General features: G+C 46.2%; 1 protein-coding gene across 2 annotated transcripts in view; it reads left to right on the top strand.

Annotated features, from left to right (window-relative positions):
* Positions 1 to 5,739: 5,739 nt before the first annotated feature.
* The window catches only part of NEK6 (NIMA related kinase 6), a 44,376-nt gene continuing 26,893 nt past the window's right edge, over positions 5,740 to 23,222 (top strand). Inside the window, exons 1-2 of one of the 2 annotated variants that reach the window (XM_059865147.1) lie at positions 5,740 to 5,860; positions 21,246 to 21,367. In XM_059865147.1, the coding sequence (XP_059721130.1) occupies positions 21,275 to 21,367 (93 nt within the window). In that variant the 5' untranslated portion in view covers positions 5,740 to 5,860; positions 21,246 to 21,274. Of the gene's footprint in view, positions 5,861 to 21,242; positions 21,368 to 23,222 lie in introns of both variants that reach the window. The other variant, XM_059865148.1, reaches the window with a different exon arrangement.

The following is a 23,222-nucleotide window of genomic DNA, read 5'->3' as shown; positions in this document are numbered from 1 at the left end:
CTTTTGTCCTGGTTTTTTTTTTTTTTTTTTTTTTTTTTTTTCACAACAACAAGCACAGCTTGGGTCCTGACTCATGAGTAGGACCCAAAAATCCTTCAGTTACCAATCTGTCCTGCTGCCATTAAAGTTTATAGCAAAATTTATCCCACTTTCCTTAGCTGTGAAATGATACAGCCTTGGTGCTATGAATCAATCTTCAGAGCAAAGGAAGAGAACAAGTCACAAAAGAAAAGTATCACCCAGAATAGATTCCTCAGAAACTATTCCCCATGCAAGGGGCTGGGAATGGGAAGGTGCATGCCTGCAGTGTCTGGCAGGGTCACCCTCGTAACATCTGGCTGTGAAAGCAGGGGAGCTGTGCCAGCTCCTTTGGAATAACAAGGCAGCTCACGGAGACAGAGCTGAGCATTCCTGAGAAACTCGCCCAGAACACTTGGAAAGGGTCACCAGGAGGAATGTCAGCAAAAACAGGGGCAGGGCCTAGGACTGTTACAGCCAGAGCTGCTCAATCTGGCTTCAATTGCTTTTCTCCTTCTCTTTTTTCTCTTTCTTTCTTCTCTCCTCTTCTCTGGCTGCTCAAGGGGAGGCATTTGAGTCTCACTAATGACCAGGGACACTATATAAACTATATAAACTGCATAAACAGGGATCAACTTAAGGCAGTTCATTAAGAAAACAGGGAGACAGAGCAATAAAGCTTGTATCTTGCTTACACAATAATGAAGTAGTTAGAAGGGTTTATCTTCACTATCAGCTTAACATATGGTTTGAGTTCACACCTGAGCCCAGGCTCTGCAGTTATCCTGCTGCTCTGTGGCCCCAGCCCAGAGAGCCACATTCACACCCTGCCTGGAGAAGTGAGAGGGAGGCCCCTGAATGAAGGTGCTCCAGAGCCCAGCAGCAAGGGCAGGGTGAGCTCTAACACCAGTGGTTAGTGGCAGCTCCAGACTCGCACAGCTGGAGCAGAGGGGCAGCTCCAGGGACGGAGCTGCAGAAAGGAAAACAGTGAGTCAATATTCATCCATATATTCATGATCTGTAGGCTTGGGTGCTGTGATGCTCATTATCTAGGCATGACCTTAAAAACTGCACTTGATTGAGAACACGGCAGCCCATCTGCTTGGCAGCACAGGCTGCTGGGGGCCTCACCCCAGCATGCTGCTCCCTGCACTGCTTCTCTGCTCTGCTGGAATACTGATTCGAGGGCACAGGCTTCATCTCCAAACCTTTTGCTGGGGCTGAGACAAGGCATCCACAACTCTTTCTCTCTCAAGAGCACAGTGAGTGCTACCTGTATGTGCAAGACACATAGCTTACTCTGTGTCTCAGCTCCAACTCTGTACAGCAAACTTCCTCCTCCTCCTCCTCCTCCTCCTCCTCTTCTTCCTCCTCCTCCTTGTGGTTGCAGCCCAAAATGAGCTGCAACCACAAGACCGGGCGCTTGAAAAACTCCATCTTCCACTTGTCCTTCCACAAAAGCAACAGTAACAGCTGCCCCACAGCCCCTGTGAGGCAAAGTGGAGCTCCTGCTGAAAGCTGTCAGCCCTTGGGGTGGTGTAGGCACCACCCTGCAGCCGGCCTGGGTGTGACAAGGAGAGTGTGTTAAGGCCAAGGTGTTCCCTCCGCTGGGATGGAACATCTCTCCCAGCTGTCCTCTCCATGCAGGACAATGCACAAATTCATGAATGAAATGCACGATTTCCTGCTCTATGAGAAGAGGACAACAGGCCTCTTCCACTTTTTCTGCACTGCCCCACCCAGGTTTCGAGTGACCAAAGAAATGAATGAGAACTGTTTGCTGCCAACTCATCATTTCAAACACACAACCACCAGAAAAGAGGAAGTGATTTTCAGTTTTCTGTCCATGTGAAAAATCTTTCTGCTCCTTCCTCCAGACACCTTCCTGAGCCTGTTTTTGAGCATCCCTTCTTCTTTAAAGGAAAATGTGTCTTTCTTCTAAGCAATTAAACTCTATAAAAAAGGCCATTTTCCCCATCATACTTTCCCATCTCCCCTTTCCTGGATGGCAATCACATCCTCCAGATCTCACGCTGAGAAGGATATTCTGCCACTGGTCACATCTGGTTCCCTGATGAGATCTGCAGGCGGCCAGGCTGGAGCTTTCTGAGTCACGTGGTGGCTCTCAGTTCCTTATCTTCCCAACACCAACGCTTTTTAATCTCCCTTGATTCTGTTTCTCTCCTTTCGGAGCACGCTTATCAGTTTGAGACTAAACTGCTGCACAAATGCTCATGAGATCAATCTACAGATCTTAAATATGGTACAAAAGAGGTGTTTCTGTGAGCAATCTGTTGGAGAGATTTTGTGCTGCCTTTTCGCCTCGTTCCACGCTGGTATGCATTCCTTCAGCATTAATGCTTCCTCTGGGACCCAACCTTATGGAAATCTGAGCTGGAGCTTGCAGGCTGCAGCCGCTCTGTGGAACTCAGCCTGCGTGGAGGGAGCTGCAGCCCTGCCTGTGGAAAGAGGAATCCACAGCCTGGCTTCTCCAGCTACTGCTGGAAGACTGGCTCTCCTTAAACTCTACAATTTACATTGGAAGAAGAAGGTTATTTTGGGATTGTCTTTATTTTTGTTTGTTTGGTTGGTTGGTTGGTTTTATGTGTTGCTTTTCCTCCCCTGAAAAATAACTTCTAGCAGTCAGCTCTCTGTGTGCTGTTAGGAATGGAAAATAAATAAGTCAATAGGCATATATTAAGTCAGTAAGGCCAGGAATTTTTCAATAACAGACTGAGGATGAAGGATGCAGTGACAGTCGCATTTAGCTCTCAGAATTAAATAAATCAATCGAATCGACTGTATGTTGATTTAAAATCCTTAAAGATTTGGGGCAAGATCATTCTAGTTTTCCCAAAACGGATTTGTGGATCTCCCTACCCACAAGTAACACAGGAATGTTCCTGGTTTAATGTTCTCAGCCCCTGATATTACAGTGCTGCCTTGGTGTGCTTGGCTCTGTTGGATCCATTATCATGAAGTGGCCTCACTCCCAGTGGGTCAGTGCTACAACATTGGGCTGAAAATAGTGAGGAGGCCGTGGGTGCTCTGCAACCTTGTGAGAATTGGCTATAAATGCATTAGAGGCATAAAAAACCTATTTCTTTGTATTTTAGGTTAAAAAAGAAGTTATTTAAAATACTTTTATTTAGGTAATTCTCCATTCCTTACAGACTTACAGTAACAACTAAAAATTCCTTTGGACAATTGAATTAGTGTGATTTTAAGAAGTGCAGATTAAGATGTACATCAACCCCTCCTTGAGCTGTATAAAATAATTAACTGATTAAATGAAATGATTAGCTGGGATCTGTGAATGATGCAACCCTCATTTAGATGTGTGTGTATAAAATACATTTTTTACACTTCAGGAGACTTGATCTGTGGCTGTTCCTATAGACCCTGAAACACATATGAAGTAACGTAAACATCTGAAAGTTCTCACTTCAGGGATTGTTTGAAAGAGAATTTCACACAGAACTGTAGCACAGATATGAACAAAAGTCTATTTCTGTCAAGACTTAATTGAGGAAATTTCATTTTCTTTCTTAATTGAATTGCTGTTGATAATTTAAATTAATTCTGTCTGGTCTGTCTAATTTAGCCATGAAAAACCTGGATCTTGGAGCTGTGCACAAGAATGTAGCAGATTTTTAAAACCAGCTTTACTGAATTGAAAGACCGTAACTTATGGCAGCCTAACTATAGATTATTTTTTGTTTGTTGGTTTGATGTAAAGCACTTAAGTTCTTCCACCTCAGTCCACTGACATTCTCATTTTAAGAGAAAGAAATGCATTTTTGCAAATGGTACATCAACAGACTTTGGGAAAATTGAGTTTGGAGAAAAAAAATTGAATTAATTTTGTTTCTCTAAGCACTTTCCCATGTTTCAGATTTTGTACTGATAGATTGATGATATGATTTGCTTTAAAACCAGGTGGCCTCTTAGTTTCCATCTGTTGTGTCTATTGCTCTGTCTCTAGTGAGAAGCATTGCAGAGCTGTGCAGGCATCTGCACCCCGGAGAGAAACTGCGCCATCAGAAATGCTCCAGGAGAGAGAATCCACTTCACTGTCTCTTAAATGTATCAGAAACTCAAGCCCTGGATCTTGTTTATATTAACCCAAACTAAACACAGTGAATTTCTATTAGCTAGGTGTAAACAGCTTTATAACAAAACCAAAACTGAGTGACGTTTCCAGAAGAAACAGTCAAAATCTTCCCAAAAAACCACGGCAGTTTCTCATCTCTCTGGATGCTGGAGGTGGCACTGCTTTAGCAAGAAGGTTTTCCTAAAAGTATGAATTTCTATGGATAAAAGCCATTTGAGCAAAGATCTGCCATCATGTTTCAGGTCCTGTAAAACACAGAATTATTTTGAAGTATGTAAGTGGAGCCTGCTGGAAAAAGTGACTTATTTGAACCAAAATGTCTTGGGCAGCAGGTTCCCCACAGCTCTGGTGTAGGTGGAGGTGATGCAATCAGTCGAGAGAGAGGGGACAGAACAGCAACACGCCACGAGGGCTGCAGGCATTTCCTTGGAAGCTGCGCCTTGGGAAGGTGGCGCAGAGAATGCAGTGGGGCCTTTCCCGCTGCTCCCAGGGAACGTGCGCAGCAAATCCCCGGCGCTGCGGGGCAGGGCGGCACTGTGTGCCACTGCCTGCTCCAGACAGCTGCAGCACACCTGGGGGGATTGGGAAACAGCCAGGCCAGGGCACGGAACACCGCGGGGAAACCACAGTCCTGTCCCGAAGGACGGGGCCCCGTGAGCGCGGCTCCCTCGCGGGTGCCCGGCCTGAGCCCAAGGCTGGCCTGACCTTCCCCTTCCTGCTGGGACTGGCTGCTTGCTCACTGCTCGGGCACCTCAACTCGTCTGCCTTACAGGAGTGATTGAAAAGAAGAAAAAGCACTTTAAAGTAGTGTTTTTACTAGCAAAGGGCTGCATGGAAATGTTTGGAGTGGCAAAGGTGCTTTTGCTGGCACAGCGTGTTTCATTTGTGAGCTGCTCTAGGGCTGCTGTTAGCACTGTGCTGTGCCAGCGCTGGGAATTTCCAGTTGTACCAGCAAACATCTCCATGAAAGTTTGACGAAAGTGACAATAGTTGACAAAATAGGAGCGATTGCCTTGGTCCCGAGCCCCGCCGCTGCACAGGGCCACTGCTGAGCCTCGCTCGTTTGCTTTGTGATTATTGCCACGTTCACGTTCACTTGTGAAAAAAAAAAACCTGTTGAATTTGAAGTTCTAATTCAATCTATGTCGAGTACTCATACATGTCTTATTTTGCAGATTGAGGATTTTCTATCCCAAAAGCTGGACAGATTTTGGAGCCAAACCCGTTCAGGCCGGTTCGTGCAGGAACTCGGCTGCGCCGCGCTTGAGGCCCGCGGCAGCGAAAGGCCTGGGCCGGACCCGCGATGGGGTCCCGCTCCCAGCCGAGCGGCCCCGGCCGCCCTCCCGCAGCCCCGGCGGGAGGGGATCCCGGGCCCGGGGAGCCGGGGCGGGGAAGAGTCGCCGGCACCCCTTCCGTCCCGCGGGGCAGCGCCGCATTGCGGCCCGGGGCGCGGCGGGCGGTGCCGGTGCCGGTGCCGGAGCCCCCGGGGCCGCCCCAGGTGCGGGGCCGCAGGTGGCGCCGAGCGCGCACGCGCCGCCCCCCGCGCGCGGCCCCCGCCCGGCCTGCGTGGCAGCGGCGGCGCGCGCGCCCGAGCGGCGGCGCGTGCGCGGGAGCGCGGGGCGGGCGCGCGCGCGGCGAAGTTCCGTGCGGGACGCGGCGCTGCTCGCTCGGTCCTGCGGGGCTCCCGCGCCCCCGCGCCGGCACCGCCGCGCCTCCGCCGCGCCGCAGGTGAGCACGCGGGGCCCTGCGCTCCGCCGGGCCGGGCTGGGCCGCGCCGGGCCGGGGGTGTGCGCCCGCCCGCCGCGGGCCCCGGCGCCGCGCGGCGCCTCCGGGCAGCCCCGGCTGGGCCGCGGGACCGAGCGAGGGGCGGCGGGGGGATCGAGCGGCCGCGCCGGCGGGGGCCGTGCGGGAGCGGGGGGTCCGGGCCGCGGGGCCCGCACGTGCCCGGGCGGGAGCGGCAAGCGGCCGGGAGCGGCCCCGGGCGGGTCAGCCCCGCCGCCGCCGGACGGGCCGAGCGGCGGCCTTGCGACTTGAGCAAAGTTGAGACCGTGACACAAACAGCAGCGTTTGCGCGCTTCGGTGTCGCTCGGAGGGCTTGGGGAGGTTTGGGGGGTTTCCATTTCAGCAGTTCTGCTCCGAGCCCACGCTCCCCGCAGGAGCCGTTCCTGCTCCGCGCCCCTCCGAGCGCCGCTGCCCCACCGAGCCCGGGATGTGCTCGTTTGTCTCCTCGGTGGGGCTCCCGGGGTTGGCGCAGAGAACCCCGGGGTGTGCGGGAGGCCCCGAGACCCTGCCCGGCTGCTTCACGCTGGGGTCTCCTGAGACCGATCCTGGCGATTCCCTGGTCCCGTTGCCGCTCCCGGGTGCGCTCTGCCGCGCTCTCTCCAAAGGTGGGAACCCGCGGGAACCCCAGTGCCGGAGGATTACACATGGCTTTGGAGAGAGCACATGGTAGAGCTGAACTATCAAATACCATCTTTTCCCTCCAAAGTGTGATTTATGGTTGGTTAGAATAACGGTGAATTTCTGAGCCCATCTGTTTGTCTGCCTGTTCGCACACATGGAAAAGCTCTGCCCATGGTGATTGCCTATGGCATTATTGCAGGAGAAGTAGTTTGATAGGAAATATTGTAGCAATTAGAAGTCCAGTGATGCAAGTTCCTGACACATTGTGACTGTCTTGCTGTCAGTTCTGTGTCTCCTTTAAAAGTTCATTTTTTTGTGAATCACTGTAAGCAACCGTTTAACTTCTGCAGCATTTCTACAGCTTTCACATTTGAGACGTCTCTTGACATTGAGTCAAACTCTTTCCACTGTTATTTTTTTCCTGTAGACATTCTTTATAACAGTCATATTCTGTTAAGCAATAACAGAAAAAAAGAAGGAACTGCTCTTAGATAAGACTGTTGCTGCCTGTTTCCTCTGGCTCTGAGTCTTTGAGACCTAAAAAAATGGGAGCTGTGAGAAACTTTCATTGTGATGGAAAATGAGCATCTTCTGTGGGAAGTGAGATTGTAGATGGAATGTGAGTGACTGCTGTCACCCCAAAGGAGTTGTCAGAGCAGAACCAAACTTTTTCTTTCTTAACACCTGTGATGTATAAAATGGTTCTGCTTGTTTAATTTTCCCCTCCTTCCTCTGGAATTCGGTCTTTTGACAACTAGGTATTTTGTGAGAGAGGATGGATGCATAGTAGGAATGTTTCTATATACCTTTTCAAATTCTTCACTGTTCATTTTGTTGGGAGAAAACCAGATGAAGATGAATAACTTGAACCCTAAGCCCATATTGGGAAGCAGGTTTTTTTTTGCAGTACTTTCCCTCTATGATCCTGCCTGAAAAGTTTTATGTCAGTCTATAACACTGAATTATACATTGAAAATATTGAGCCTACACTGGCTTTTTCTCATTTCTTGCAGTTATTGAGGCTGTACTGGAGAAAATAGAGATTCTGAGGCTTCTCATGCAGTTTTTGGGCTTTATTCACACCTACCTGTTGGTCTGAAGGGCTCTTGCAATGGCTTGAAAGAGGTTTTTACATATTGAATGAGCTGTTGTTTACTCAGAATAAAATGAGTATTTTTGTTGGAATGGGGGTAGGATCTAGAAATGCCCATGTGGGCTTTTCTCCTGCTCTGCCTCTGCTCTCTTAGCTGTAAAATGGGGGTGGTTACCAACAAGTCCCCTTCCTGAACACCTGCAGCTTTCTAGCTGTGTAAAGGATTAATTAGTGGATGTATTTTAGCATCTTTTCTTCCTTTATGTGATGTGAAATGTATTTGACCTCAAGGCTATGAAAAATGTGTAACAACCAACCTTGCAGAAGAGCCCAGCCTCTGTGGCTGCTGCAGCCAACAGCTGGGGCAGGTGGGAGAAATCAAATGTATTCAGTCCGAATTTAAAGCAAGAAAAAGAGGAACTGTGGCTGGAGGAGCAGAGGAAGTGCTTGCAGGAAGATTTCAAAACTGAAATGACGAAAGTGGAAATCTGGGCCTTGCAGGACATTTGCTTTGTCCTAAATGAAAGCTTAGATGGGTCCTTAGGGAAAATGAATTTAATAGCCCAACTTGTGCTTTAGTTTTTGTCATTCTGACTTGCTTTCATTAGGGGTTCTTGTTGCAAAGGAGGTTGTTCACGGTGATCTTCAGCAATGAGAACAGTAAGTACATGGAACCTCATTTTAGAAGCTGGGCTCACCTTCACCACTGAGCAAACCTGTTTCTAATTGCAACTTCCACGGTTTTACTACAGCTCAGCACCTGTACAGGCAGAGAGTGGTCATGGTGCTTGGTATGGTTTGAGCAAAGAATTATGGTTCTGGAAGTCATGAATGGCCATTCTGCCCATGACACACACTCCTGCATTTGCCTTGGAAACTCACTGAACCAGTCTGTTTTACCTTTTATGGGCAGATGGTGACTAACCCTGTACACCTCCCCAGGTGCTTGACTGGGGTGTTTGTAGGAAATTGTGTGTTATGTGTCCTTGTAGCCAGTATAAATACAAGATGCCGGAAAAAATCTTGTAATATTGAAGGCAAAAACTTAATAGTCATGCAGCTGAAATATAGTTTGTGATGGCCTTGATACCACTTGTCACTGAAGATGCTGAAAATCTAGCAAGAGAATGGTGAGCTGCTCTGCTCCTGGTTGTGGGACAGGCATGGTAGCAGAGGAGGCTCTGTGCCTGTGCCACACTCCATGGACTGGACAGAGTGGCCTTTCCCAGGACAGAATCACGTGGAAGTTAAAGGTTGTCTCAAATGGGCAAAGTGAACACTGTCCTGTTAAAGGCGGGGCCTTGAAAATAGTTTTTTCTGTTCCCAGCCGTGTTAAGCTGTGTTTGTTGTACTCACCCTTTGTAAAGCTGTCAGTACTAGCACATGCCAGTACTCGGCAGGGACCCTGCTGCTCTCCCCTGGCAGCTCAGGGATCACTCTGGGAGATAAGAGCAGCTTCTCTCCAGCTGATGGGAGCAGTGGGGAGGGTTTGGTGTGTCAGCACCAGGCAGTCTGGGTGGCTGGGCTCATGTCACTCGGGTGCTGCTGCTGGGCTGGAGGGTTCCCCTGGTGTTCCCAGACTGGCATTCCCCATCCTGCAGGCTGGCTCAGCTCCCAGTGAACTGCTGTAAAACCAAGGAACCAAAAGGAGCTTGATTAAATAACAGAGTTGAAGGCTTGGCTCTTTGTGGCTGCTGCAAGGGCAGGTGATGCTTTCCCAGGTTGTGCCCTTGCCTTTCCCTTGGTGGGACTGGTGCACTGAGGGATCCAAGCCTGCTTTTGGGGACTGGGATGTGTGCCCTGGGAGCAGGCTGGACCCTGGGGCTCTCCACTTGGGAATTCCATGTTTCACTGCAGAGCTGTGTCTCTAAAGTTGAGGAAAATGTAGTATCTAGGAGGTGAAAGAAGAGTTCAGAGTGTTCAAACAGAGAGGTGATGTTAGCCCAGTCAGTATTTTTCTTTTTGAGGAAAAAAACCCAGAAGCCAAAACATTTGCATGCAAAGTCTAGATTTAGGTCTGACTTGAACGTCGTAGTGCTTTTGGAATTGCTGCAGTGTGTCTAAATTACATAGAAAATTAAACTGCATAAAGTTCTTCAGAATTTTTTTCTCACAGGTTTGGGGGGTGGTGAGGAGGTGTGTGTTTCTAGAGGTAGGCTGGAGTTGGCTGAAATGTAGGACGGGTAGAACTGAGGTTCTGAGTGTGTGACCAAGTGGCAGTTCTAGAGCCTGGAAGTTAAGTTTTGTTTAAAACCAGAAAAGCACAAGGAGTTATTTTTAGTAGTTCAAATTCAGAAGACTGTGAAGCTGTCAGATCTTTTTACAGGTAGATAAGTATTTTTCTATCTTGACATATTTTTTATATGCACCTTGAATTGAATCAAGATTACTTCAAGTTCCAACCTGTTCTAAGTATTTAAACATCTGGACTCACTGTAAGCACCATTGCTCTCCAGACATGAGGAGTCTCTTGGATTGTTTTTTAACATTTTAAAATATTTCAGCAAAAAGCTGTATTTTCTATTCTGTTAAAACAGTATATGTAGTTTCCAGTGTTAAATCTTGTGACATGGCTTATAACATGGCATGATACAATAAAGTGTAAATAATTTTACAGTGTCAGTACAATTAAAGAAATTAAATTTCTAAATTATTTACTTCAGCTTGGTGCTACTTTAAGTGTCTGCTATCAGAGATTCCAGGCAGTGAACAGCTGTCTGTCGCAGATGGGAGAGGAAAAAACCCTTAGCTTCTTCCTTCTAAAAAGGTTTCCATATAAACCCTGTAGTAATGTAATACAACCTTTTAGTCAAATTTGAGTTTCCTGTTACACGTTTAAGTGAACCGACAGCAGACTCGTATCTATTTGAAACCAAGTGGTGTAAGTGAATGCAACCTTGGGAATTTTGTACTCCAAAGCATTCTTGAAACCTCACAGATGCTTGTTGAGCAGTCAGATGTATTATTTATTGCATCTTTAAAAAAAAAAAAAGGCCTTGCAGGTAGTTCATGACTTCTGTAGTCTGCTGTGTTTTGGTAAGATCAGGTGGTATTGTCTGTCCTGTGCTTGCACTGTCTTTCACCCAAGAAAATCAGGTAGCTTAGAAACTATCAGCAAATCCACATTTTTAGTCGAGTCCAGGTATAAGTAAGTCTGAAAAAAGTAGGTTTAAGGTTGAATGTTTTCTATTGAGATTTTGAGATGGTAGAAATTGAGGTTTTGCACAGAACTGCATGAAGTTTGGGATTATAAATTGGATGTGCTAGTTCATTGTTCTATGAGCTAGATCACCATGGCAATTATAAACTTATTAAAACAGTTGTGACACATCAAATCACAAAGTGCAAAAGATGGTAAGATTATTCTTTCTAAATGACAAAGTTGTTGCTGCTGTTGGTGTCCAGCTGTCTCCTTTATGGTGATTTCCTTGCTTTCTTGTTTTAACCCCTCTGGACTATTTATAGGCATTTTACAGTTCTTAATCACTTCTTAAAGTTTTTGTGTTTATTTGTTTTGAGTGACTTTGGTCCCTAGTTCTGGACTCCAACCTTTGAATTGTGCTTCACATGATGAATCAAAGTATGTTCCAGTCCATCCCCTGCCCTTGGACAGACCTTGGGCACCAGTCTGGACAGATGAATGCATTTGATTTAGGAAGGCAGTTAATTGTGGTTTTTTATCAAAGTACTGACTGGTTTGGGTTGTAGTCTGGTGCAGTTCTCTCTGTGAAGCTGTTGAGCTTTCCCTGTTGGGAGCAGTGGTCCCTGCTCACCTCAGCTCCCCAAGGCTGCACCTCTGGCTGGCTTCATCCCAGCCCAAGGTGTAACAGACTTTTTTCTGAATTCAGCAGATGGATGGATGGATTGTTTGTGTAACATCAGTTGGAAATGCTGTTGAAATGTTGATTTCCCAAGTGTGGAGATGCTGCTGCTGCTCCAGAAACCCCCTTTGAAAGTGAGCCCTCTTAGTGGGCAGGGACCACTCCTGATGTGGTGGTGTTGGTGGCAGGAGGACATATGGGGGTGTATGAACTCAAACCTCTCCCAAACCAGCCAAGCTGGAGGAACCAAGGGTGAAAACCCTTGTGGCAGTGCTGGAGAAAAGGGCAGAGATTCCCCTCAGAGCAGGGTGATAACATTTTGCACTGCACAGCACCTTCCAAAACGAGTGCTGTCAGAGTGTTCCCTCCAGCCAGGGCAGCACTGCCAGCAGACCTGAGGGACCTTCCAGGGGACGTTTCAGTGTCTTGTTTCAGTGCATCCTCCCACCTTTCAGCCCAAACACCCTTCTCTGTTTGATGTGGTGGGACTCTCTGGGACTGGTTGTGCTGCCCCTTTGGGGGAGGCTGTTGCCATCCTGCTCCTCCACGCAGTGTCTCCAGATGAATCACGATCTCCTCACCACCATCTCCTCACCACGTGGGTGGTATTGCAGAGACCAGAAACTGCTCTGATAAGGGCTGTGACCCGGTCCCAGCTCAGCCTGCTGACAGAGCAGGTGTTGCTCCACACCCTGGGAGGATTTGCAAGTCTTTCATTTTGCAGAGCTCAGTGACAGATCCTGTTCTCCAGTTACTTTTGTCATTGGGTCTTTGGGAAGCCCGCTTGCTGTCAGGTGGGAAGTATCCACCAGCCTGTTAAAAACTCTTGGTGTGTGTGGAGTGGAGTTTTAAGTCCCTGCTGACAGGAAAAGTGGGTGCTGGGTAGTTGGGACTGCTGCCTCGAGAGCTGGGGTGCTGGGGGGTGGCACAGCCCGGGCTCTTAGCCCTGCTCGGTGGTGCTCACTCCCCACACTGCCACTGTCTCCTGCCTCAAGTGGTCCAGGATAATGTAAGTTCCATTTTTCTTCTTTCCTTAGAGCCAACTGTCCCCTTTGACTTGAGAGAGTAACTTTTTTCTTAACTTGGTGATTTTTAAACTGTGGAGTTGGAAAGTCCCTGCAGAGGGTGCAGTAGTTGGGGAATGCCCACCTACAGCACGGATGGCTGCTTCAAAGTACATTCAATACAATCCTTTCAGGAATTTCAGTTGAAGTGTCTGTCCTGTTCTTAACCTTGTGGACACTTGTTGCTGCCATCCTGAACAGACATGAGTTTTCTCCTTGTTGGAACATTTTGTTTCCTGCATAGGAACACTCTGAATGTGAAACCTTTCTTGGAGGGTTTGTGGTGGGCTCTGCTTCTTGAAGCGAATCTCCTGTCATTGCAGTGAGGAGATGGGGAGAAAAGCTGTAGGTATTTTAAATTTCTTTCCCCCAGGGTAGGGTTTCAGGGTACACAGATACCAAACATGAACACAAAAATTCCTTCCTCCTTCATGGAGATTCTGATTAATTCTTTGTGCTGCTGGTGTTTCATTAGCTCTTCTATCAGAGTTGTAAAAAAATAAGAGTCTCAGAAATATTAAATTGTAACAAAACCCTTAAAAGGTTTTAAAAACTATGACTTATTTTAAGGAACCAAGCAAGTCACAACCACCGAGTGTCTGTGTGCCACCCTGTAATCAGCTGGGAAACCGAAGGAGTGACTCTCAGCTGTCACTGTATTAAGAAGCAGTGCTGCCTTTTGTGGAGTCTGTGTATACTGAACTCAGGGCCGGGGAGTAAATATTCTTGCTGTGTGTTCATAATCATTCTACTTAGAGTAAGCGCTTCTTGGGTGGGTATTACAAACCTGTTAATCTTTATGGTATTTATAGGGTAATTTTTAACTCTCTTGAGCTCTTTACTTCCTTGTGGGTCAATTACTCAATTTATAACATTGTGTCAGATGTAAGAACTTTACCATCCAAGAGTAAACAGTGTTGGGGATGGTTCTCTACCTGTGTTTGCACTTAGTTCTTTGTATATTAAGGTATGCCATAACTTATTCTGTGACTGACTTATTGGGATTCCTTTTAGTTCCCCTGGTTTGTGTTTTGAAGTGACTGTAATGTCTTATTTTAGCTTTTCTGCTTCATCACTAATGCAGGAAGAGAGACTGTTCTGCTTTGCACTTGCTTTGCCATGTGGCTTCCAACTTCCCTGGTCAGGCATAGCTGCACTTGGATTTTGCTTTACTTGAAAAATTTCTTTTGATGAGTTGTAGTGTGTTATTCACAGGTATTAATAAGGTGTCAGCACTGGGGAGACTGGGAAAGAAATGCAGGCTGGGCAGGACTCTTGTTTCCATGAGTAAGCTCATGGTTTTTAATAATCTGATACTACTGAGTTTATGCTTCAACACTGAAGCTTATTAGAGCAATAGAAAATTGTTACAGGGGGCAGAATACAGTGGGAAATGTGATTTGTCTCTTATACAGAGCTTGCACATTTAGTTATAATTTTCTTGAAAGGTTAATTCCCAGCTTCTCTTCAGAACATTCTGTGCAGGCCTTTCTGTAAGGAAAAAAATTGGCCCCAATTTAAATAGACAAGTCTTGTGAATCCTGAAAGAATTTGGGCATTTAGCCCAGGAAAGGGAGAGTTCTCTGCAAGAACTTCATTAACCCTGTCTGTCATCAAAATAAGTAATAAAAGTAGCTCTGCAGACATTGTAAAGAACAGATCTTCTTTGTTTTACCCTGTGGCCTTGGTCTGCAAGGTGCTGGTGAATGAATCCTGTTCTTTGGGGACAGCTGTGCCCGTGTGGGAAGGGAGATGGAGATGTGCTGCATGCAGGGATACAGAAGTGGGGATATGAACTAGAGAGCTGCCTTAGTGTTTGGAAAACTTGTGCCGTGGGTTCCAGGTACTCAGGAATGGGCAGGGAAGCTGACTTTTATTTAGCAGCAATATTGATAATGCAGTCTCACTCACTTTTCTGCCCCAGTTATGTTGGGGCAGAAAACCCAGAGCCTCTATTTCTAGTGTCGTTATTTTTGTAAGTAGAGAAATGTTAAATATTTTTACTTGGAGAAGAGTTTCTGCTTCCGTTTGGCTGCTGCTTGCAGGATCCAGATGCTGTGAAAGCAGTTCCTGAGATGCCAACATCTGGCTGCCTGCACATTTTGGGTAGAGTTTTATGAGGTAGCTTTGAAGTTGCTTTTGGATTTGAATCACATGAATCTTTGGATTGTCTGGGCTGTGCAATTCTCGGCATAATTTCCTTTTCCTTCTGATTATGGGAAATGTAAATACTTCAAGCTGTTGTTCTGATGTTTTGAAGTTGGGGGACATGCATCTCTATTTTCCTCCATTCCTTTTCCCAGGATTAGAGATATAATTTCAGCCTTTAATAGCCAGCAGCACGGCTGTGGAGAGAAGCTGCATGAGCAGAGTTGGTTCCAGCAGGTTTTGTGGATTTTGAGCCCATCTGACATGAGCTTGCTCTCGTACTTTGATCTACCTTTCTCAAACATTTCAGAAATTACAGCAGTATTTCAGAAGTATTTTTGTGAGGTTTGCTTAGTACTTCTTGAGTGCTTGGAAGTATTCTAATTAAAAGATATTTGTAAGTGCTAAGTGGTGGTGTTTCCAATCATATATGTACATAAAGATTTATAGAAAACTTTGTTAAACTTTCTGAGGACGGGCTGGGCTGAATGGATGCCACGTTCAGGGTTTGGCCCTGTAGCAGCAGAGCTGATTCAATTTTTTTTTTTTTTTTTTTTTTTTTTTTTTTTTTTTACTTTGGGTTTTAGTTCTGGTTTTGTCTTAGTGGCTTAAGATGGTCTGTTCACTTGTGCTCCTGTGTGGGAAGGGTGGTCACTAAAGGTGTCTGATAGGAACCAGCTGTGGAAGCAGTTTGGATTCTTTGTTGTGTCTGGTAGAAACTTATTTTAGGGGTTGGTGTTGGCTCTTCTTCTTGACAAGGGTTTTTCAGATGTTGCAGGAGAGTGGAGCTGTATTTCAGCTGTCATTGTCACCTGGCTGGGGGTGCAGTGAGGTGCTTCCCTCCTGTGCCAGGAGCCAGCCTGGAACGGAGGGGGTGGTGCTGGTACAGACAGTGTGTGTTCCATGGGATGGGACTCGTTTCAGTTAGCATTTAATGATGTGAAAATGTCTGGCAGTTTCTGTGAACATTTACGTTATGAATATATTTCCAGGCTATATTTAATCTTCCCTTCATCAGAAATGAATGAATTCCAAGAAGGATAACAGAAGTGTTCTTAAATGATTTGGCTTCGTGTTTGAAAGCTTTATTGCATTAGAAATTAAAACGTGAGCATGTTGTAGCGTGCTTGGGAAGCAGTACTGTAAAATTCCAGGTAGATTTGGTATGTGTTTATGTTTGACATGTGTTTCATTACCAGCAGTGGTGGCCTGAGAGATCTGGCTCTAATGGTTCAAAGGTGATAAAAATGAATACCGTGAATTTTCTGGAGTCCTCAAAATTGCAACTGCAAGAATATAAATCAAGGTTGGCTTGTTACTTTACTGAAACTCACCAAGTGAAAACTGGTAGGGGAAGAATGCAACCTGCTGTTGCTGTACCATGGTCACAGTGTCACCTCTCTTCACAGGAAGTATTGTCCCTGTAAATGCTGCTGACTGCTATCCATCCTGAGTTTTGGATGTGACTATGTATTTGATATTTACATCCTACACAAACATCACACATAAATATTTACATGTAGTGTTTACTAGGAAATTGTGTGCAGTGAAAGAAGGGGTGGGAATAGTCCAGTTAAGCTGGTGAGAAGGAACATTTACCTTAAAATATGAATCACCAAGTGCTCTTGGCACTGATCCTGGAGCTGTTTAATAGGAGCCCTGTGAAACCATCCCTTGGAATGGATGGATCTGCAGAGCATCTGAACTGTGTCCAGAAGACTTAGACAATTATGTTTTTTGGTTTAGGACCAAGTTCTAGGGAGCTGGTACTACAACACAGGAAAAAAACAGCCAAACAAAACCCAACCCTTAACTGAGTTAAAACTTTTAAAACTTAAAACTAAAATTAGAAGTCAGCTGCCTGCCTACCTGGTGAGAGATGGGCACTTGAAATGTTCTCTCAAAAGTGTTGTATTAGCTCCAGTGGCATCCTCAAACACTGTGATCCAGGCAAGCACACTCTGCCCAACCTTGCTATTTTCAAGCCATTGTACTAGATTTTCCCCCCAAACTAGAAGACAGAGTATTTGAAGTTATAATGTTGCTTGTTTAGGATGGGAATATGGACCTGAGCTGGGTGTAGGTAGTGATTTGAAACAGAGTGGGATGTTTCATACAGTTAATTATTGGCAGGAAGCATTTGTTTTATTGACATCCACAGAGAGATGACTCTGCGTAGCTTTAAATAGTTGACTTAATGTCATTTTGCTTCTAGGTATGGAACAGTGAATTATGGTGTCTGTCACAGCATTTGTTTAATGAGTATCAGTTGTTGACAGGGTATGAAAAAGCTCCAGGGCTTTTCAGCCATTTCACTAAAACATTCTCAGTTAAGGGATTTGGGGTCTTTGAGGAGCCCATCCCTTACTGGCTGTTGAAAATCTGGTTTGCACAAAGTCTTAACAGAAACCTATCTGCATCAGGGTAAATCCAACCCTCTGAAATGTGAGGGGTGACTAAACCACCATTCTTCTCTTCAGTGGTCAGTTTGTTACAAGGACCCTCATCCTTCCCAGGGGGTTACAGGCTGCAGGTAACTCACTCTGTAATGTTTGTGTGTGTGACTGTATAGATGCAGTTTCATCGTGATGCTAGGCCTGAAATTCAGAAGCTGTTTCTGGGTGATTTACCAGACTCTCTTTAACAGTTTTTGCTTGAATTCCCTCAGTGCAGCCAGAGCTGTTGGTGAGAGGGGCTCCAGTCCCTCCCACAGGGCAGGGATGGCCATGCTGTGACCACCACCCTCCACAGGCAGCTCTTGCTGGGCAGTTTTTTACCAAATCACATTCTCTAACTGTGCTCTTGCAGTGTTCTCTCCTCAAGCATTTCAGTGCCATTCCTCGTGTTGTTTCATTTAACATTCATATTCTTTTTTTTTTTCAGTGTTGGCAGGTGTGTATTTCACATTAACATGAGGGGTTTTTTGGATGTTAGACTGCTATTTGCTTATGGTAATTTCCAGTCATCATAAGGTGACTGTTGAGAGAGATGAGCAGAGAGGAAAAAAATTGTCAGGCATTTACAGTAAATACTCTCTGCTTTTGGAAACGCTGTCAGAAGTTTAATTGTTAGGTTCAAGTAAGTTTGTCATGTGCCAGACAGAATCAGTCTGCTGTAATGAACGGGTTACGCACTTCACCAGCAAAAAGGGAGAGTGAGAAACCAAGGGATGCTCAGGATTTCCTGTCACCTTGCACTGCAGAAGGAACAGGGTAGGCTTTTTAACCTAGCCTGTAATTAGGTTTTGCATGGAAGCATATATTACTGTGCTCGCTTTGCCAAAGCTCTTCAGTATGATGGATGAGATTTAAAGGTTGATCTGACTAAATTGCAATGAGAATACTAACGACAAAGATATTTCTGTTGTGAACTATTCCTACCAGGCATCATAGCTGTGACAGAAATGGTGTAAAGTAATGGACAATAAGTCACTCGAAAATAATACTCTCCTAGGATTGGGCTGCCTTCCCCAGAGCACATACCCTGAACCACAGCCATAATGTAATCATAAGCCCAGATCATCATTTAAATATATAGGTAATCTCATCGAGTATCCTGGCAGATTTATTTTATGAGCAAGGAAGAGGAAGAATATTATTGGGCAGTAGAGAGGAAGAAAGTGGTGCTGATGTGGTTGTGTTTATTCTGTAAAACAGTTTGCATTGCTCCAGCCTTTGGGGAGCCTGCAGTGAGCAGCACAGTGGCTCCAGGAGGAGTGGCAGCCTGGCTCCCAGGGCAGCGGGTCCCTGCGGGTGTTGCTGCCAGCTGGGGGCCTGCTGGGTGTGCCCTGCTGCATTTCAGTCTCTGGCAACTCCCTGTGTGTGATAAAAGATGGACATTGGTGCACTAGGTTAAGTCGTGTACTTGACTGGTTTTAATCACCTTGTGGATTTCTGCAGATGTGACTTGCTGTTTTGTTTCTGTTTGTTTTACACAAGGTACCCAAACAGACCTGCTTGGCTGCCCCCCCAAGTCCCTGTGTAGGAGGATGAGAGAGGCATACAGTAACTGAGGGGGAAAGCAGATTTGTGTCTGTGACATATCTGTGCTTTAACACTCAGTTGTGTGTGTGTGAGTGTGTGGTGGGCAGCAGCAGGGCTGAGCACGGGCACGCAGAGCAGCTGGTGTGTCTTGCAGGAAGGTGAAAAGTGCTGGTACAGAGAGCGGTTGTAACACTGAGCACAAGCTGCTGCTTTGCTGCCTGCTCGAGAGGTGCATGGTCCTGTCATGTTGATTATGCATCTGGGAGCAAATAATTTGGCCTGCAGTTGAGTTGGAGGCATCCTGAGACACATGGTGATACCCGATCAGACTGGTCACAGCTGCTTCACCGAGGAGCACCCGGGGCACCGGGGCGGCTGGGACTGAATGCCAGGATGCTGATGAGGTTCTGCTCCTTAATGAGTGCCTTGTAACTAATGATCCTGGCCTTTGCTACCAAGTGCCCTGGGCTGTTCTGCCCTGAGAATCCCACCTGTCAGGTACCTTCAAGGTATCAGGGGTTTGATGGGATTTGGTGTTTTGCTCTCTACTGATTAGGTGTATGGACACTGGTACCCAGAGAGGAATTGCAGCTGGGGATGTGGCAGGGGAGCTGACTGCACAAGAGGGTTTTTGTTTTCCCTGTATTTGGAAAAACTCCAGGTTACCTGTGAGTGCTGCTCGCAGGTAACCTGGAGTTACCTGCTGCTGCATGGAGTAATAGCTGTACAGCATTAAGGTGACAGTAGTGTGGGAGAAAAGGAGCTGTTCATCCCATGTGGGTTGTGGCCATTTTTCCTGTGATGGTAATGATGATTCTGTTCTTTTGTTCACTTTCTGGAAAGGTGTGTGATGCTTCATGCAATTTAAAGGTGTTTTGATTTACAATCATAGTCAAGACTCAGTGTGAAAATGTGTGATACTGCAGAACTCTGTAGGAAATTTGGAAGCAGAAATAAAAGGAAAAGTGTGGAGTTAAGACAATGCCAAGTAAAAATGGGCCAGTGTTAAGAGGGTACCTTGTACCTTTTCTGATGCAGTGCAGTGTCTGTGTGTTGTCGGCTGCTATTTGAAGATCCTCTGTGAAGCCCCTTCCCGGGGATTCCCCTTCTCTCTCCCTGTGCAGTGCCAAAGCCTGGAATAGCCCAGCTGGCAGCCTGGGCAGGACACGCTGTCCCGAGGTGTCAGTGCTGTCATGTGAGCTCTGCTGGATCTCTTTTCAAAGCTGCTGTTCTGTTCTCACTCCTTCCTCTGCTTCCAGCTGCAGCACTTCAGACAGGCAGTGCCCGAGTGCAGGTCCTGCCCTGGCCCGTCCCTGCTGGGGGCAGGTGGGCTCTCCTGGGCTGTGAGCTGCCTGCCCCTGCTGCTCCCTCACAGCAAGGGACTGCTCCTTGAGTTTCCTTAGGGCCCCTTGGGACTGCTCAGGCTGGGCTGTGATCAGGTCACTCAGGTTCCCATGTCCAGGAGTCAGTTCCTTCCCTGGTGTTGAGCGTTAGTCCTTTGGAAGGCAGGACACAGTGGGTGCCCAGTTTGATCAGTGTTAGGCTGCAGACACGTCAGTGGCACTGCCTGGACGTGTCTCTGTGCTGGGAACGTGGCGTGTCCAGGTTCCTGTGCTGGAGCCAGGGTTTGCTCTGTGTGTGCCTGTGTGGGCTTGGAAGAGAGAGCATGTGGCTCTCCCTTCAAGTAAACTGCCTTTCTCCAAATCTTGAATAATAAAATAATTAAGATAGTTCCAGCAGTATAACAGAAGATAGGAATTTCATAGGGCACTTAATTGTCAATATTGAGGCATAGTTTTATCCAGGTATTTTCGCATGGTTACTAATAAACCTACAAATGCTTGAGACTGAAAAGATCTTAAAAATCAAATTTCTTCATACTAGCAGTCATTTGCCTTCCCCCACTGGAGTTTCATGGTACTGGCTTTGAAAAACTGTTTTTATTGAGAGCAAGCCATGTGTTCACCTGTGTAATGTAGCAGGAGCTGCAGCTCTTTTGTCAGAGTGAAGGTTCATTTGCTTGGGACATGAGGAGAGCCTCTCTCTGCTTTCCCCCTGTGTTATGGTAGCTGGTGTTGGGAAAGATCTGCCAGAGCTAAGGGTTTATTTCACAGACAAATGTTAAAAGAATTGAGCACTACTTGCTGCAGAAATTCTTCTTCATCATATTTTCTCCCCCACTCCCACAAATATTTAAAATACCTTTGTATTTTAAACTAAGACTTAGTCATTGCCCAAGTGCCAGGCACGCACTATTAATACACTGATGAGGTCAGGTTGTGTTCTTTCACTGAGTGAATACTTGCCAAAACTCTTGAAATAAGTTTCTGCAAATGCTTGTGTTGGCCCCTAAATCTTCCCTTGTCTCCGTGAGGCTTCAGTCAGTGCCAAGGACAGGAATGATGCCACCAGGAATGGCGGGGTGTGGGTGAGGGCTCACCAAAACCTGTGAATGGCCTTTTCTGGGGAAGGGGCATGGCTGTGTGAGTCAGGCTGGGCAGGAGGGCTCAGCTCCTGCTGCTGCTGCAGCCCCCTGGGCACAGCCCTGAGTGCGGCCGGGCAGGCAGCCACCAACCTCTCCCCTTTCTTTTGCCTCAGCAGAGCCGAGAGGCAGAGTTTGGTATGATACCATGGAAGGGCAGCACAACCATCCTCATCATCTAGGGGACCAGAACAACCCTCTGTGCAAGCTGCCAGGGCAGGAATTCCAGCATGATCCTCAGGTAAGCGTGGGTGTCTGATCCGTCTCCCTCTGTCTTTTCTCACCTTGGTTCAATAAATCTCCTGATTTCTTAGCATTTCGCTGCTTTTGTCCCCTTCCTTTTGTTTTTAGTGCAGTTATAGCAGTTTTAGGGAATATCCAGTTTGGGATTCTGCCAGCCAGCCAGTTTCCTGAACCCACTTTTTGATTATAATAAGAGAAAAAGGAAATAGTTCGAATTTTGCTTAAAGCAAGTGTTTTTAAATCATCTTATGAAAACATACTGAGTTGGTTTTCTCATGTCTTTGATTCTTTGAAGAAAAAGCCAAAGTAAAATAGATTATTGTGTAAGTGAATAAATGTATTTTATCTCTTTTTATAGTAAGTCCTGGAGAAGTAATTACCAGATAAAAGAAAAAGCTCATCCTACATGGAACTGTAGGCTCCCTGTGAGTCTCTGGAACTCATCCTGCAATGTATTTTGTCCACACTATAATGAAGTTTCACTGTAGCAGCTCCTCTCTCTTTCTGCAGAAGGGAGCTAAAACCAGGATTAGCCCACAGTCTGTGTAATTATGAAACTTGGATTTTGTGAATTCTGGCTGCTTGACTTTTCAGCCTGTTTCCTGTTGATCAGAGCAATTCAGTTTTGCCCCTGTGTTGTATTTGGGAATAAACCAAAAGCAGCCTGGAAAGCTGTCAGAAGGAGGAGAATTGCAGCAGGGGTGGGATGTGGGTGTGGGGAGGGCTGGGGTGAGCCTGTGCTTTCCCACGGGCAGTGCAGGGGTGAGCCAGGGCCCCTGAGCCAGCAGCTGTCCTTGGGAAAGCTCTGCCAGTGCCCAGCTCAGCCTCTGCTGGGGGAGCTCTGTGAAGGCACTGCTGGGAAAGTACCATGGTGTGGAGCAAAGCCCCCTCTCCTAATGTAGCAATTTGTCATATTAAGTCATTTAATAATAATTGAATCCCCTTGATTAATCTCCTAGAATTAGCCAGTTGCATTTGAGCAATTAGGGTTAATTACTGCCTCATTTGGCAGGATAGTGCCCCTGTAATTATTTCATGAACAAGATTAGGAAGTGTTCCTGTGCAGCAGATACATTCATGGCATCTTGGAGCACATGTTAGAATTTGTAATGACATAGTTAAGTGTAATTAGTAGCTAATAATCTGTGTTCTGCTGTGATGCTGATGCTGAGTGGGCTCATTTTGCTGTATGGTCATTGTTCAGTGAAACCTCCCCTCAACTCTGGTAATACCCAAGTTCTGTTAATGGGGGGCTCTAGTAAACTGTTCTGAGAATGGTCTAATTTGGAATTAGACTTGCAGGAAGACTGCCTTTGGTTTTGCTGTCAAAATAACATTAAAAGACCTGAAAACAAAAATATACAGTCTACCAAGGAACTGGAAAAATGCATATAAAAAAGGTACTGTTTAGAAGCCTTACACTGGTGGCATGATAGGGTTGCTGATGACATATTTCTGTTTTTCCATTTTTCAGGAATATATTTATATAATTTTTTTCAAATCTCTGATACTTTTTACCTGGAGAATCTGAAATTACATCCTTCCTTTCTTCTGGAAAATCTGAGTAATGCAGACATGCTGTGTAATGGTTTGTGGGAGGGAGGTTTGGGAAGATAAAATTGACCAAGCTGGTCTTATGAGAAATGTCATTAATGGCAGAGATAAAAACTTAAGCAGAAAAAAGCAGAACATGAGTTCTTAGAGCCTTGGATGAGGAGGGAGCTCTGTATGGAGCAGCCTTCTCTTCCTCACAGCCCCTTCATTACAATCTACTGTGCCAGCCCCCCAAAGACCAGAGCAGCAACGTGCTCCTCTCCCAGAAGCTTCTCCTATAATTGTGCTGCTTCCTAAAG

This window comes from Haemorhous mexicanus, chromosome 21, assembly GCF_027477595.1.
Source record: "Haemorhous mexicanus isolate bHaeMex1 chromosome 21, bHaeMex1.pri, whole genome shotgun sequence".
In the NCBI taxonomy this organism is placed as follows: domain Eukaryota; kingdom Metazoa; phylum Chordata; class Aves; order Passeriformes; family Fringillidae; genus Haemorhous; species Haemorhous mexicanus.
Note: the sequence above shows the minus strand (reverse complement) of the source record. Positions and strands in the feature narration are given on the sequence as shown.